Source organism: Ochlerotatus camptorhynchus, unplaced genomic scaffold, assembly GCF_037179485.1.
Source record: "Ochlerotatus camptorhynchus isolate MF236.1 unplaced genomic scaffold, CSIRO-AGI_Acam_v1.1 ptg000503l, whole genome shotgun sequence".
Taxonomy (NCBI): domain Eukaryota; kingdom Metazoa; phylum Arthropoda; class Insecta; order Diptera; family Culicidae; genus Ochlerotatus; species Ochlerotatus camptorhynchus.
The window spans coordinates 1,943,065-1,956,539 of NW_027040988.1; the positions used below are offsets into that span (position 1 = coordinate 1,943,065).

Consider the following 13,475-nt stretch of genomic DNA (forward strand, 5'->3'; position numbering starts at 1 on the left):
GGTCCATAACTGAGCATGTAGGTAGCCACAGCTTGGAGCTGGTCGGATTTGTTTTTGATGGTGTTGGCAATGTCGTGCATCTTGAGGAAGATGATCATTAGTTCCGCTGCGGTGAACCAAGAACCATCGTTGATTTCGGGCTGCGGTAGGGACGGTCCATCCTGACGCCAGTTTAGCCCAGGGGCTGTGGGGAGATCCTGCGGCTGTGGAGCAGCAGTCGTCTGTTGACCTGAGTTTGCAGGGGCTCCGGGAGTTTGAGCTTGAGTAGCAGTAGCAGTGGAACGAGCAGCAGTTAATCATTGATTGAGTGGCAAGGGTGGCAGCACTGGAATCGGTCGTCGTGGAACCGATGGGAAGTTCTGATCATTCATTTCTGGCACATTCTTGCGCCAGGCTGGTTTTTCGTCGATGTTTCTTCCGGATCTCTATGTACTCGGCGCGCTTCGGGCAGGCCTTGCTTGTAGCTTTGTGAGCAGCACCGAAGTTGGCGCAAATGGGATCGGCTTCATCGAGTATGTTGCAGGCGTCGGTTTTGTGTTGTTTGCCACACTTGATGCAGCGGCTGACCATATGGAAATTCTTCGTTCCATGCCCGAACAGCAGGCAGTTCCACGGCTGACTGGCTTGTACCGCTCCCACTTCACCACTATGTGACACCTCCAGGACGCGGATGTCCTGGAGGTCCATCAAAGTTGTTGAGTTCTTCTCAAGGTGAACCAGGTATAGCTGGTCGTGGTACTTGACGGCCTTGTTGTGGCGGGCCATCTTGTGAATTTGGACCGGCTTCAGTCCATTAGACACCAGCTCTTCCAAGAGGACGCCGTTTAGTCCGCGCAGGACCACCTTTAACGGCTTAACAGTCTCGATGTCGTGGGAGAAGTACTCCACATGTGATTGGTCCAGTATGGTCTTTACCGCCTTGTAATATTTCAATGCTGGAACCATCAGTTTGTATCCTTCCGTGCACAGCTGGATGGTGTACCGGACGCCCTGCGTGATGAAGAAGTTTATTTTTCCCGCAGTCCGGGAGGGAAGCCCTTCACGTAGAAGGGCGGCATTCTGTCCTTCTTTGGCGGTCCTGTTGTTTCCATCACCGGTTCTGAACCGTCCTTCAGAACGGAGAACCGATTGTTGTCGAGTAGCTTCTTCGCGGCTGTCGCACTGTCCCTGTTGTCCTCAGGCCTAGACCGTTTCCCGGGATTGCCGGCATTCGCGCCACCGCGCGATTTTTTACCCATGGCTGGGTCAGCGAGAGCGTCATTATTCAACGCGAGAAATAAACGGAACAACGCAATCGAACGAACCAAGAGAGCAAGAGAGAAAACGTCAACTGTACTGCTCAACAGCCTGGCATCGAATGATTGACAAAACAATAGAATGATGAATGTCTATAATAAATACTGTGAGATTATTGATGTAACTACATCAATTATTAAAACATTAACTGCGAGAGTTTTATCTCGTAGAACTTAAGAAAATTATGTGTCAGTATATGTATGTATATGTAGTCTACATTGTTTGACGAAATAAATAAATAAATAAATAAACATAATCACCCACCCATCATGACAAGAGAAAACAATAATGCTGTGATATCTGCCTCGTAAGAAATTACATTTTACACTTATCATTTATATTTTCTCATATACTTACAACCTGTATAGAAATGATTATATTCACTAAATTACACATCAAGCTGTTCTCTGTATCACTACCTTGCCGCTTGTGTGATCCAAGTTTTGATCTTATTCTTCGTGACCTCTCTTCTGCAAAACCACTATAGGGTAGTCCAAAAATGAAATAAACATTTCTCATTAAAAACTAGAATTATAGCTTTTGAATTCAGTGTCTCTTTTCTGTGCTTTGTGTGGTGATTTTTATAAACATATATTTAAGCAACGAATTTCCTATCAATATACCTTGACACTTCGTTTCTGTTCGATTGAATCAGTCCAATTGGGTATCCGTTCCGTTTGGTATGTCGAAAAGTATAACTACTTCTTGTGTTTGAAGAGAATAGTAAAGGTTTCTCTAAAAAGGATTTTCATCACGCTTATACGATTCGAGATTGGGTTCCTTGTTTGCTATACCAGTATATGTGGGAACGGATAGTTAGAAGTTAATTTTGCAGTTTTGGTTGGGAAATATCCATACTATCCAGATTATGATTAACCTACGTCGAAGGAAATATATTCGACAAAAATTGCTGTACTCAGATCAAATTAAACTTGACCCAAATTCCTTACATCTTTCCTAAGGATTTAGTAGTCAGCAATGTCATGAACACTGTTTCCATTGGTGCAGGTACCGTTTGTATGAACGCCATTGGAGACGGTCTTGATAGCGATATCGTTGGAAATTTTACCTTTCTTTACTGGGGGTTCGGCGGAAGAAACGTCAATGTTGAACTATCGGATGGGAAATGCCAAGATTAGAATCTTCAAAACCACTTTTGAAACCATCAACAACTTACTCTGTGCTCCAAGGTCATATGGCTGAGAGGAGGCAAACCGACACAAGCTCGTAGAATGTTCTCGATGGCCGTGCGCTGTCGGAAGAGCGAATTAATTACCGGGGTGCCTTTGGGAACGAGTGGCGCCTTACACAGGTAGCTCAGAAGTGACAGAACCGATCGGAAGGGCACGTACTCGGAGTTGGGTTCGTTCTTCTTCTTAATCTGAATTCGCGAGCAAAGCTCACCCAGAATGGCCAAGTCCAGAATCAACGGCGATGCCAGCAGAGAATCCTCGCAGGTGTTGTGAATGATTAGGGTGTTGTGTCCACCGAGCATGATTTGGCTGGTGTATTCGTCCATGGCGCGCTTGCTGTCACCTGGTAATTAAAATGGAAAACGTTTTAAAAATTACTGATTAGGTATAATGCTGCATAGCAACACCATTTATAGTTTCCTCGGGGAGTTAGCATTAAAAATATGTTTTTTTTTCAAAATTATTGGGGGTGGCACTCTTGTCCCACCTGACCCTATAACATTTTGTGCTAAACTATTTCATAGTCTTCCATCTAGTGTAATATTTTAAATAAAAGAGATAGGTTACTAGCATTCTTCACGGTACAGCCTATTCACGCGTGCACTCCATCCAACGAACCCACTCCTCAACCTGAGTACATTGTTTATATTTGTACATTGTTTACTTTAGCGTTCATACTCAAGCAACCAGGCGTTGTCTTTGGAATAATGTCTAAAGTTAAAAAGAATTACAGGTCAGGCTCGAACCATGAGCTTTGAGTGTATTACGCAGGGCGGGGCGTATAAAAATTGATGAATATAAAGGGCAACATCAAATTTTGAGGATTTTTAACACTAAAAACACAAATTATAAATCTAAACTCCTATGAACTGATTAACAAGAACCAACTCAAGCTTAACGGTGCAAATAATGGACCTGCACTGCTTACTGATTTAAAATAAATCTAAGAATTTATTTAACAGCTTTTTCACGACATCATTGCTAGTTTCAAACTTTTGAAATGTTAATGCTGGTTTAATCTTCCTCATCGTCAGCAAGCTTTGCGAATGATGGTTCAAAACGGTGGGGTGGTAGACTCTCTAGAGCTGCTTCCGTGACATCCGCAGAAAACACAGCAGAACTTGTTTCTTGGCTGGAGCTACTTGCGGCTGAAGCACTTTATTTTACAGAAGCGGGCTAATCTGTACAATGTTGATGAAATTCTTCTGTACATTTCACTTGAAAGCGCCAGATGATTCTTTTTCATGAAACCATGGTGGAGAAAGTTTTTAGTGGCACTGGTTGTTTACAATTTTGACAAGTTGGAATTGAGCACTCATCACTGTTTAAAATGGATGTTTCATAACAAACTAGTTTTATTGCGGTTGCTTATCAACACATTGGGATTGATTGTTGGGTTTAATGAGAGCAATTGGCTCTTTCAGACACTATAAAGCAACCATAAAACCTTTCATAAATCTAAATAGCATTAGCATCAGTTGGTTTTATAATATGATTTATGAGGGTTTTGTAGATAGCTTATGGCTTCCTTTCCCACTGGTATACATTCATACTGGCGACAACGCTCTGATGAGGCAACGATACCTTACTCCCAAGCTCCTCCCCTTTTCTTATCCTTCGACAATGTACCCCTCTAACCTCGAGTAAGCCGCGAGTATCCGACCCAACTCCTACTAGACATAGAATTAAGTGAATTTTGTTACAAACAAAGAACAATGAATTATCGGCTCCGTAAAGCTAACGCGATTGAGCCTTACAAATAAACGAACTAGATAAAAAAAAACAATTTCATCAAGATTTGATATTACCATATAGGTAACTCTATGACTAGTAGGTCCCGAAGAAACGTGCCCAACTTTTTGGCTCAGCTCTGGTACTATCTTCGGTCCCAAGCTTATCAATTCACCCCTTGAAACATAGGAAAATTCACGAGCTCCTCATTTTATCTTTCAAAATTTCATAGCGAATCAAAACAAACATTGTGTAGTACTAAAAATTTTACTAGAATGGGGTACGTTAATCGATTTGCTTGGGACCAATAGGCTAGTCAAGTAGTGAACCAATTTAAAATCGTTAGTTTCCACCGGTTGATAATACAACATCACATACTTATATACGATCCTCAGAGTGTTTGTTAGATCTTAAACAAGCCTCTAAATAACATTAAATTTGATGTAAGAAAGGGACATTCTCACTTTAGATGGGTAAATTATTTATATCACCCATTTTGCAGATTCCAAAAGTGACAGCAATTTTAATTTTGCAAAAAAATAATTTAAGACTGCGGACAATTGAGTTCTCCAAGCATAGGATGCACAGAACAGAAGGGGAAGTGCAAACAAATCGGTGAATCAAAAATGGTTCGTTTTTCTGCTCAACAAGCGATGTGTTGTGGTAGCGTTCCACACGGGCTTTCTATGTGCACTCACACTATCATAGCATGCTGCCTATCTTAACTGCAGGCAGAAGATGCCTTCTACCGCTGGGTGCGCTAGTGTTCGCAAATGACAAGTGGAGCCACTTTCAGATCCGAAGTTCCACTCCTGTGATAGGATGTCATGAGCACTACACTAATAACATAATTTTACACACACTAGCGTATACTGTCATGTGCACGGTAAGAATCAAACATCCATTTATGAGTAAAAGTGAACCCATTGTCAATAAAAGCGGCACCACTACCCTAATAAAAAATAACCATAAACGAACGATAACCCAAATAATTGAACTTTTCCACTAATGGTTTGGAAGATACCCAGAACACGTCGTTAAGCAAAATAACCATAACAATTTTATTAGGGTAATTAATGAGTAATTCCTAGGGGCAAGTCAGCTGTACTCCGAACTAATATTTTTGCATAGAGCAAATTTGAGTTACTCATAATTACTCAAAAATGATCAAAGCAGTCTTGTGTCAACAAGTGAAAATACAGTGAATAAACATCGACTGCAATCCAACGAAAGCTTGTGATGAGGTTTCGGAGTCGATTGCAGACTCGATTCCGATGATGGTGGATGTGTGCCTATCGTATTAGGCAGATGGTGATACGACTGCGTAGTGTACCGTTGGTGGTGGATTAGTATGGCAGTTTCGTGGCTATATGGAACTGTTTCCGATGCTCACGTGCTTCCTTCTGACTACGTCAGTAGTTGACAACAAGGCTGCGCTTTGTCGAACCGATAAAGGGGAACCCCTTAGCGATTACTGGCGTCGGATAAGCATCGCAGAACCCTTCAACCCAACACCTGTGACTCCGTGTTACGATTTCGCTAAGATCTAAGATTTTCATTCTATATGTGTGTCATGAATTGAGTTGATACAAGTATTGCACCAAAAAGAGGATGAGTTACCTATTCCTGAAGAATGGAATCCTTGATCGTACCATTTCTTTGAATAATTTAGTAATAAAATTATTAACAGAATGTCAGTTTCTTGTTTTCATTAAATCCTAGCGAATGCTTGCATATTGCAAATATCAACAACAGGAAATTTCTTATTGCAATTTATTTATTGTATAAAGTACAATGTGCATTTGCAATAATAATATAATATTGAATATAACCTGTAACTCTGAAACTGCAACATTGCTGCATTGAATTCTATCAATGCCCCAGTAAAAAAATATTTTGAGAGCCCTGATTATTTCAGTCGAGATCCAGACAAACCAAATGTCTTCCAGTAAATATTCATAAATGTCCAAATTATTTTTAATCTGAAAAAGGTATGAAACAATTAAACAATTAGAATCCATAGGCGATGGGCTGGATCACTAGACTACATTTCAGAGGACGAACAGTTACGTAATTTGAGGATGATGTTCCGGTATGAAACGCGGTTAGATGATATTGCTGTTTGACAGCTCGGGAGAAAGAATAACATAAAAGGTTAAAAACATGGTTACTGAGTCGGCTTGTATTGAATTTTGAGCAACTCGAGTTACTCGGAGTAACTCAAAATTAACTCCGTTCTAGCTCATGATCAAAAGCTGTCTTGCCCCTAGAGTAATTCATTATGCCAATTAAGTAGTAATTGTTAGCTACTGTTAGCAGAAACTGATTGTTGTTAAAATAATTAACTCATTAATGAGTAAAACCACCTTTATCAAAAATGGGGTAACCTTTACTCACAAAAGGGTACTTGACTGTTACCGTACAAGCGTAGGGTTTATTTTCGTTTTGTTGTTTATTTGTACTTTATAATGACAGTTCTCACAGCTAACAAAAAAATTCATCTCACTAACACACGCAACTCGCACCAATACGAACCCGACTGGAGAGGACTATAGAGCTCTCCAGATACACAAAAGTGTGCGTGAGACCGCATGCTACCTTTTTAAGTAGTAGCTTGGAGATCTCCATAGAGTCCGACCTGAGTAGTTTCCACATTTATGCCTAATGACCATTCTGGCAAACGGCATATATGCCAAACGGCATATATGCCAAACGGCATATATGCCAACTGGCATTAAACCAAACTGCATTATGTCAAACGTGGTAAATTCGTATTTTTTATGTCCATTAAGCCAAATTACCACTATGCTAGGTTATTTTATGCCAAACGGCATTCACCCTATATTTAGGTACACCTAATTATGCTTATGAGTTAAAGCAACGATATAGCTTTCATAGCATAGGTAGGGTCCAGGTGTGGGAGCTGCCTCCCTGGCGTCGGTAGCATTGGTACTCAGTACGGAAAACAAGATCGATGGAAAACAAATCAAGGAAAAATCTTTGGTCAGGGGGATGAGGGGCATAGAGAGCTTCCTGCATTTTAACCTTGGATGTCTTACAACGGTTCGAAAAGATCGAAGCAGGTCGCGCTGTAAAACTGACGTGTTTTGTTTTTACTGCGGCTTCCCTTTCACTAATTTTACGAATGTTGTGGTGAAAATTCAGTGTGGAAAACGCGAAATTTGTTTATTTGTTGATGAGAAATTGTGATCATTATCGAATCATGTGCAGCAAAGGTTTTGAATTCCACGTGAAGTTTACGGACAAGTTGCATCCAGCAGTCAACTAAATTGGTGAGTTCACTCATGTTTAATTGTTTTTTTTTCATATACTTAGGGGCTGTTCATAAACTACGTAGACTCTTTACAGGGGGAGGGGGTGTTAACAAATGTCTACGGTCCATACAAATTTTCAAAAAAATGTATGGTCGATTGTCTACGCCGGAGAGGGGGAGGGTCTAAAACCTCTAAAAATCGGTCTACGTAGCTTATGTACAGCTCCTTAGCTAGGGTAGGATATTCAAACAGATGCTTGAGCCTGGGAAAAGAGGGAGGAAAAGATATTAAGATATTATATATCTATCCCAGGCCGTTATTTTAGAAAATCGTTACAGATAGAACTCTGGTTTGAAAAGCATTGTTAACTGCTTTCGGAAACGTCATTTTATTCAAATAGCTTTTTATCCGGACTTCAAATGTCGTCTTTCGTAGCGTTTTTGCTTCTCTGTTCGGGACCAAACACTACTGCGACCAGTAAATTGATCTATTGTAGTCCTATTGTAGGCGTTTTTGCTTACTGAGCAGAAGATTATGGGTTAGCACTCAAGCCTATTTGCATTATTGAGTTGATCAATCCTGGGTCTGTATTATAGAAAACCGTTAATGATATAATTCGGGCGAAACGATACGGTGTTTTTAAAGATCGCATTATTTTCCAAAATGAATTCAAATCTAATCCATACTTGTTACTAACAACAACGCCCTTCGCCCCGTGAAATAATATAGTAACAGGTTTCCTAATGACTACTGACTACTGATATTAGGCAGAATATAATTTTTCAACAAACACGTGTCGGTCGAATTATTATTTATCCCAGGCTACTATTGTAGAAAAACGTAATTGATAGATATTGGGCGGAACGCGTCAGAATGTTTAGAAAAATAGGGCGCACGCTTGATCCGGTTTAAGATACATTGTTGACTGCTTTCGGGAACGTAATTTCATTTTAATAACTTGTTTACTTGTTTAACCAGGGCTTAAGCAATCGTCACGTCGGTCATAGCTTGTTATGATAGCCTGAACAATGCGTAAAGAGCAAACCGCGAAACATTGAACATCGCGTGAAAGTGGAACTTAATAAAGGCCTAAGTGCTTTTTCGTAACTTTTAGTTTTCGGATTAGAAAAATCATCGGTTGCAGGACAGTGTTACCGATTTATATTGGATGATCCAAAGCTATGTTGATCATTATAACATTAAATTTAGAATAACAAATGATAAGACAATCTTATTCAAATGTCGTAATAATACCTCTGACCAAGGAAAAATGATTTATATGGTTTATGGTTTTCATAAAAGTTGACGATACAAATACTAATGAGGAAAGGAATTCCGCATTTCCTTTTCCTCTCCTTCCCTTCCCTTCTTCTCTTTTCAGAAAGCGAGTAATGGCGCTATAACCATATGCCATATAGGGCTAGGACAAGAGTTAGTGCTCAGGTCCCAACCGCTAGAAGAAAATGGTAGCGAGCAAGGGCGCTATAACCTAGGCGAATACAGCATTCCCTCCGTATAGGTTACGTCCGCACACCGCTCTCTGTTGTTCTTCGACTGAGGTCGGTTGGATCGATTGAGGGATGGCAGTGGGTTGGCGGTGCCGTCCACGCTTGTACGGAGGGAGGACTGTACGATCGAACACAAGGGGTAAATACCTGTGTTCCATCCCAGGAGAGCGGACAACCAAGGAGTGTACATTAACTTTCTTAGCTCTGTCACTCCCAACGATTTATATAGCCTATTTTCAAATCCTGCATACGGAGCGGTTGGTACGGTATGTCCCCGCTCTTTGATTACCTGTGGATTAAATGTTAACCACTGTCTATACTTATTAAGTAGACATGGTAAACATTCACTTCCACAAAAATTAACTAAACGCTACACAGTAGGCCTGGCCGCTTTATTGTTTGTTTCACATCCTTGATGTGCAGCAGGCATTAATAATGACAAGAAAAATGATAGATGTATCATTTTCCAGGATTCTTTCAAGTACTGGCTGTGTATGTGTAGACTATGTGTAGACTAGACTAGACAACGGTTCGAAACAAATTAATTGGTCATTAATCATTGCAATGGTGATATTGAACCTACTACCAATAATTTTGTTTCGAAAAATTACAGGTTTGGAACTGGAGTCGGGATGCTCATTATGTCCCACCTGTTCACGACGCCCCTCTTACCTCTATAGCATTAATAGATAATCAAATCGAGTATTTTAATGCCACAAAACGGCACACCGCGAAATGGTGTAGACCACGAACTGGATTACCGCAAAACTTTATACAACCCAATGTAGCCGCAATGCTGGTTTGAAAAAGCAAACCATTATTGGGGTTGCATCTGTTGACAAACCAGTAAACTAATCAGTGTACTACTAACTGACTCATCTTGTCCCACCTTACTCTACGTAGATTTAATCATATTCTTCATTTAAGATTTGAACTGGATCATTACCAGTATAGCAAGATTAATAGTCTAAACTAAGTGTTTGGTTCACCATATTCTGGAAAACGGAAATTTCTTAGTCAAAATGTAGGTACCTAAGCTTCTAGGATTTGAAAACCGCATAGATACATATATGGCCTCTCCTTTTTTTTAACTAGTTGGTTTATTTGGAATGCTCAATCGCGTTAGCTTTACGGAGCAGTCTAGTCTAGTAGGAGTTGGGCCGAATACTCGCGGCTTACTCGAGGTTAGAGAGGTACATTGTCGAAGGATAGGATCAGGGGAGGAGCTTGGGGGTAAGGTTTCGTTGTCTCATCAGAGCGTTGTCGCCAGTATGAATGATAGTGCGGTTCTAGTTTCGTCTGAAGTTCGACCGGCTATGGTGACCAGTGGGTGACGATGAGACTCATCGAGACGGGGGGACAAGACAAACAAAAACTATTAAAGAGAGACAAAAGACAAAGGAATTAAATTCTTATACTAGACATTTGAAGAAACACATAAACCGACTGCATATAGCAGATATCGCGAGTTCCCAACACGTCTCTGATAGGAACATAGGGTTGTCTTCCTTGGGCCTCAAGGGTATTCAAAAGTCGCTCTCTGGCGGCGTCATTATCCGTACATTGCCAAACTGCGTGATCGATGTCATCGTAACTGGTTCCACACCGAAAGATGTTGCTGTCCACGAGGTTTATTCTATTGAGATGAGCATCTAGCGAGTAGTGGTTGGACATAAGTCTACTCATCACGCGAATGAAGTCACGACTTAAGTCCAATCCTTTAAACCACGCTCTCGAAGAAACATTAGGAATAATTGAATGTAACCACCGTCCAAGATTTCCATTGTCCCAATCGGTCTGCCAACTCGAAAGGGTACTCTGACGCACTAAATGGTAAAATTCATCGTGTGAAATTTGCCTGTCATAAAATTCGCCTTCCTTTGCGAGCGAGTCCGCCTTCTCATTGCCTGGGATTGAGCAATGTGAGGGGACCCATACAAAGGTAATCATATATGATCTTTATACCAGCACAGAAGGAAGACACATATCTGAAGATATGTCTTCTTCTTCTTCTTGTTCGCATTTCAAGCTTATTGCTTAGCGCATATTAGCTTATTGCGTGCTCTCAACTTAGTGTTCTAAATGCACTTCCACAGTTATTAATTGAGAGCTTTCGATGCCAATACCAATGCATGAATTTGTATATTGTGTGGCAAGCACAATGATACTCTATGCCCAGGAAAGTCGAGAAAATTTCCAACCCGAAAGATTCCCTCGACCGGACTGGGAATCGAACCCGCCGCCTCCGGCTTGGTAATACCGTGCCTTTACTGACTAGGCTATGAGGCCCCACTAATACGATATGTAGTGGTGGTAGATTCTCATAAATCGAGATTGTGTGTTCAGCCCAAGAATTTCTTCAAAATTTTCAATTATAAGTGTGTTCGTCACTCCGCAATTGATTAGTATTCTGAGAGAGAGCTCCCAGAAACGGTTCTGGAGGAGTGTGGCCTCTCCTTGATTCCAAGCAGGAATAGCGAACTGAAAACACTACATGGAGCGTCAGATAGCCTATTCATTAAAAACACGGTCAAGACGGAGACGACAGGTTCGATTCCAGGCTCGGTCGAAGAAACCTATCAGGTTGGAAATTGTCTTGACCTCCCTGGGCACAAGCAGGGATCGGGTGCTACTCAATTTTTTCCGAGTAAAACACACGCTGTTGTGAGACTGCACTTTCATTTCCAAAGAGACGTGAAAGAGCATTTTAAATTGTGCAGCACATTTAATTTTTCTTGTGTTGGAGAGCTGCCGCTCCAACGGTGTTAAATCACTTTCTCTATCTCTTTGTTTCTCCGACAGTGTATTTTCTCTATAACTGTAGCGTTCGATTGAAAATGAACCAATACAACTATTAAATCGATCCGGTGAAAAAAAAAAATCTCGTGCCCATCATTTGAAGAGCCCCTTCCTCATTCGAAGCTCATTGTCACTGTCAATTAAGTCACCCACTATCATTTGATATACGACAGTGGTGTGTGGAAGAAACCCATCAAAATGGTCCCGAACAGACAAGTCGACCCGATGTTGGATCAATGTAAGGCTAATCTAAGGTTGATGTCGACCCAATGTCGTGTTGTTGTCGGGTTAATTCGGGGTTTATGTCGGGTCAATGTCGGGTCAATGTCGGGTCAGCTTCGGGTTAGGGGTTTGATAGAAGTCATGTCTCTTTAGGAAAAGCATCAAAATTTGCATTTTCCTACGCTTTTGAATACCATATAGTCACTGCAACATATATTATATGAGTGTAAAAATATTCTGCACCCAGCCTTAAAATATGGAGCCATTCTTGTAATCTCTAAGCCACGTCTCTCCCCATTGAAAAGTGCTACTCCCGTCATAACACCGTGCACTACTCGATTGTGCTATACGCAAGTAGCACCTGAGCTGTGCAACTACTCTCTCCTAAATATGAAATCTCTCTCTCCTTAGTCTCTTTCTCCTTCCAAATATAAGAGACGCGCTCCCTTATTTTAGAGTAGCACCAGTGTTTTTTCCACCACTCTGAGTTTTTAGTCGATCCCTGGGCACAAGGTATCATTGTACTTGCAACACAATATACAAATTCAATGGTTTGCATAGAAAGCTCTCAATAATAACCGCGAAAGTGCATATCTAGAAACACTAAGTTGAGAACCCGCAAAACGCTCGCTACAGAAACGTAGCAAGCCTAGAAAAGAAGAAACATTACATGTAAGCAGTTCCAGGCCAAGTAGCTAAAAAATAATAATAATTTTTGACTCGTCCTTCTCCGATTTGCATGAAACTTTGGATAAATGTTTGCTATAGGCAATCTGTCACATTTTTGTAGAAATTCGGCCACCTTGTATTTTTTTTTCAAAATGGCGGCTTTAGCATTTTTCAATAAATTGTAGCACGAAAACGTCACTTCTGATCGAAAGTTGTTGTGTAAAGTGAAATATTTCTTGGCAAAATATACACAGTAAGGGACTAGTACCATAGAGGTAACTCTAAGACCAGAAGGTCCCGAAGAAACGTGCTCAACTTTTTGGCTCAGCTCTGGTACTCCCTTCGGTCCCAAGCTAATCGATGCACCCCTCGAAACATAGGAAAATCCACGAACCCCTCATTTTATCTTTCAAACTTTCATAGAGAATCAAAACAAACATAGTATAGTACTAGAATTTCGACTAGAATGGGATACGCTCATAGATTTACTTGGAACCAATAGGCTAGTTAAGTAGTGAGCCAATTTAAAATCGTTAGTTTCCACCGGTTACTATAAATAAGAATAATGCGAAGTTTCGTGAAATTCGGAGAAGGTCGAGTTTTTCCGATTTGTCATTTAGCTTGGAACTGGTCATGTGTATATATGAAAAACCATGAAGGTCCTTCATTATGATAAATTTATTGGAGCACATGTTTGTTGAACCCAAACATTTTCAATGATCTAAAATTATACCTAACATGTAGTATTATCCAAAACAAAATTGATAATTAAAACAAATTGT

At 40.6% G+C, this 13,475-nt stretch overlaps 2 protein-coding genes across 2 annotated transcripts in view; both read right to left on the reverse strand.

The window, feature by feature from the left end:
* Positions 1–363: 363 nt before the first annotated feature.
* On the reverse strand, positions 364–1,238 carry LOC135712779 (uncharacterized). Its single transcript, XM_065235835.1, has 2 exons — positions 1,044–1,238; positions 364–990 (listed from the first exon to the last, which is right to left on the reverse strand). Exons 1-2 carry the CDS (start codon positions 1,236–1,238, stop codon positions 364–366), a joined length of 822 nt encoding a protein of 273 aa, XP_065091907.1.
* A 378-nt stretch (positions 1,239–1,616) lies between these two features.
* The window catches only part of Inos (Inositol-3-phosphate synthase), a 33,753-nt gene continuing 21,894 nt past the window's right edge, over positions 1,617–13,475 (reverse strand). The window contains exons 5-6 of the mRNA XM_065235778.1: positions 2,474–2,832; positions 1,617–2,408 (exon numbers count right to left, since the gene is read on the reverse strand). Coding sequence (XP_065091850.1) covers positions 2,262–2,408; positions 2,474–2,832 — 506 coding nt within the window. The 3' untranslated portion in view covers positions 1,617–2,261. The remainder of the gene's footprint in view (positions 2,409–2,473; positions 2,833–13,475) is intronic.

What these genes read in the sequence shown, in the direction of transcription:
- LOC135712779 (XM_065235835.1), bottom strand. Translation starts at nt 1,238, where the DNA reads ATGGGTAAAAAATCGCGCGGTGGCGCGAATGCCGGCAATCCCGGGAAA. An exon ending in ACAGAATGCCGCCCTTCTAC is followed by an intron (nt 991 to 1,043) that starts GTGAAGGGCTTC and finishes TTCATCACGCAG; the next exon opens with GGCGTCCGGTACACCATCCA.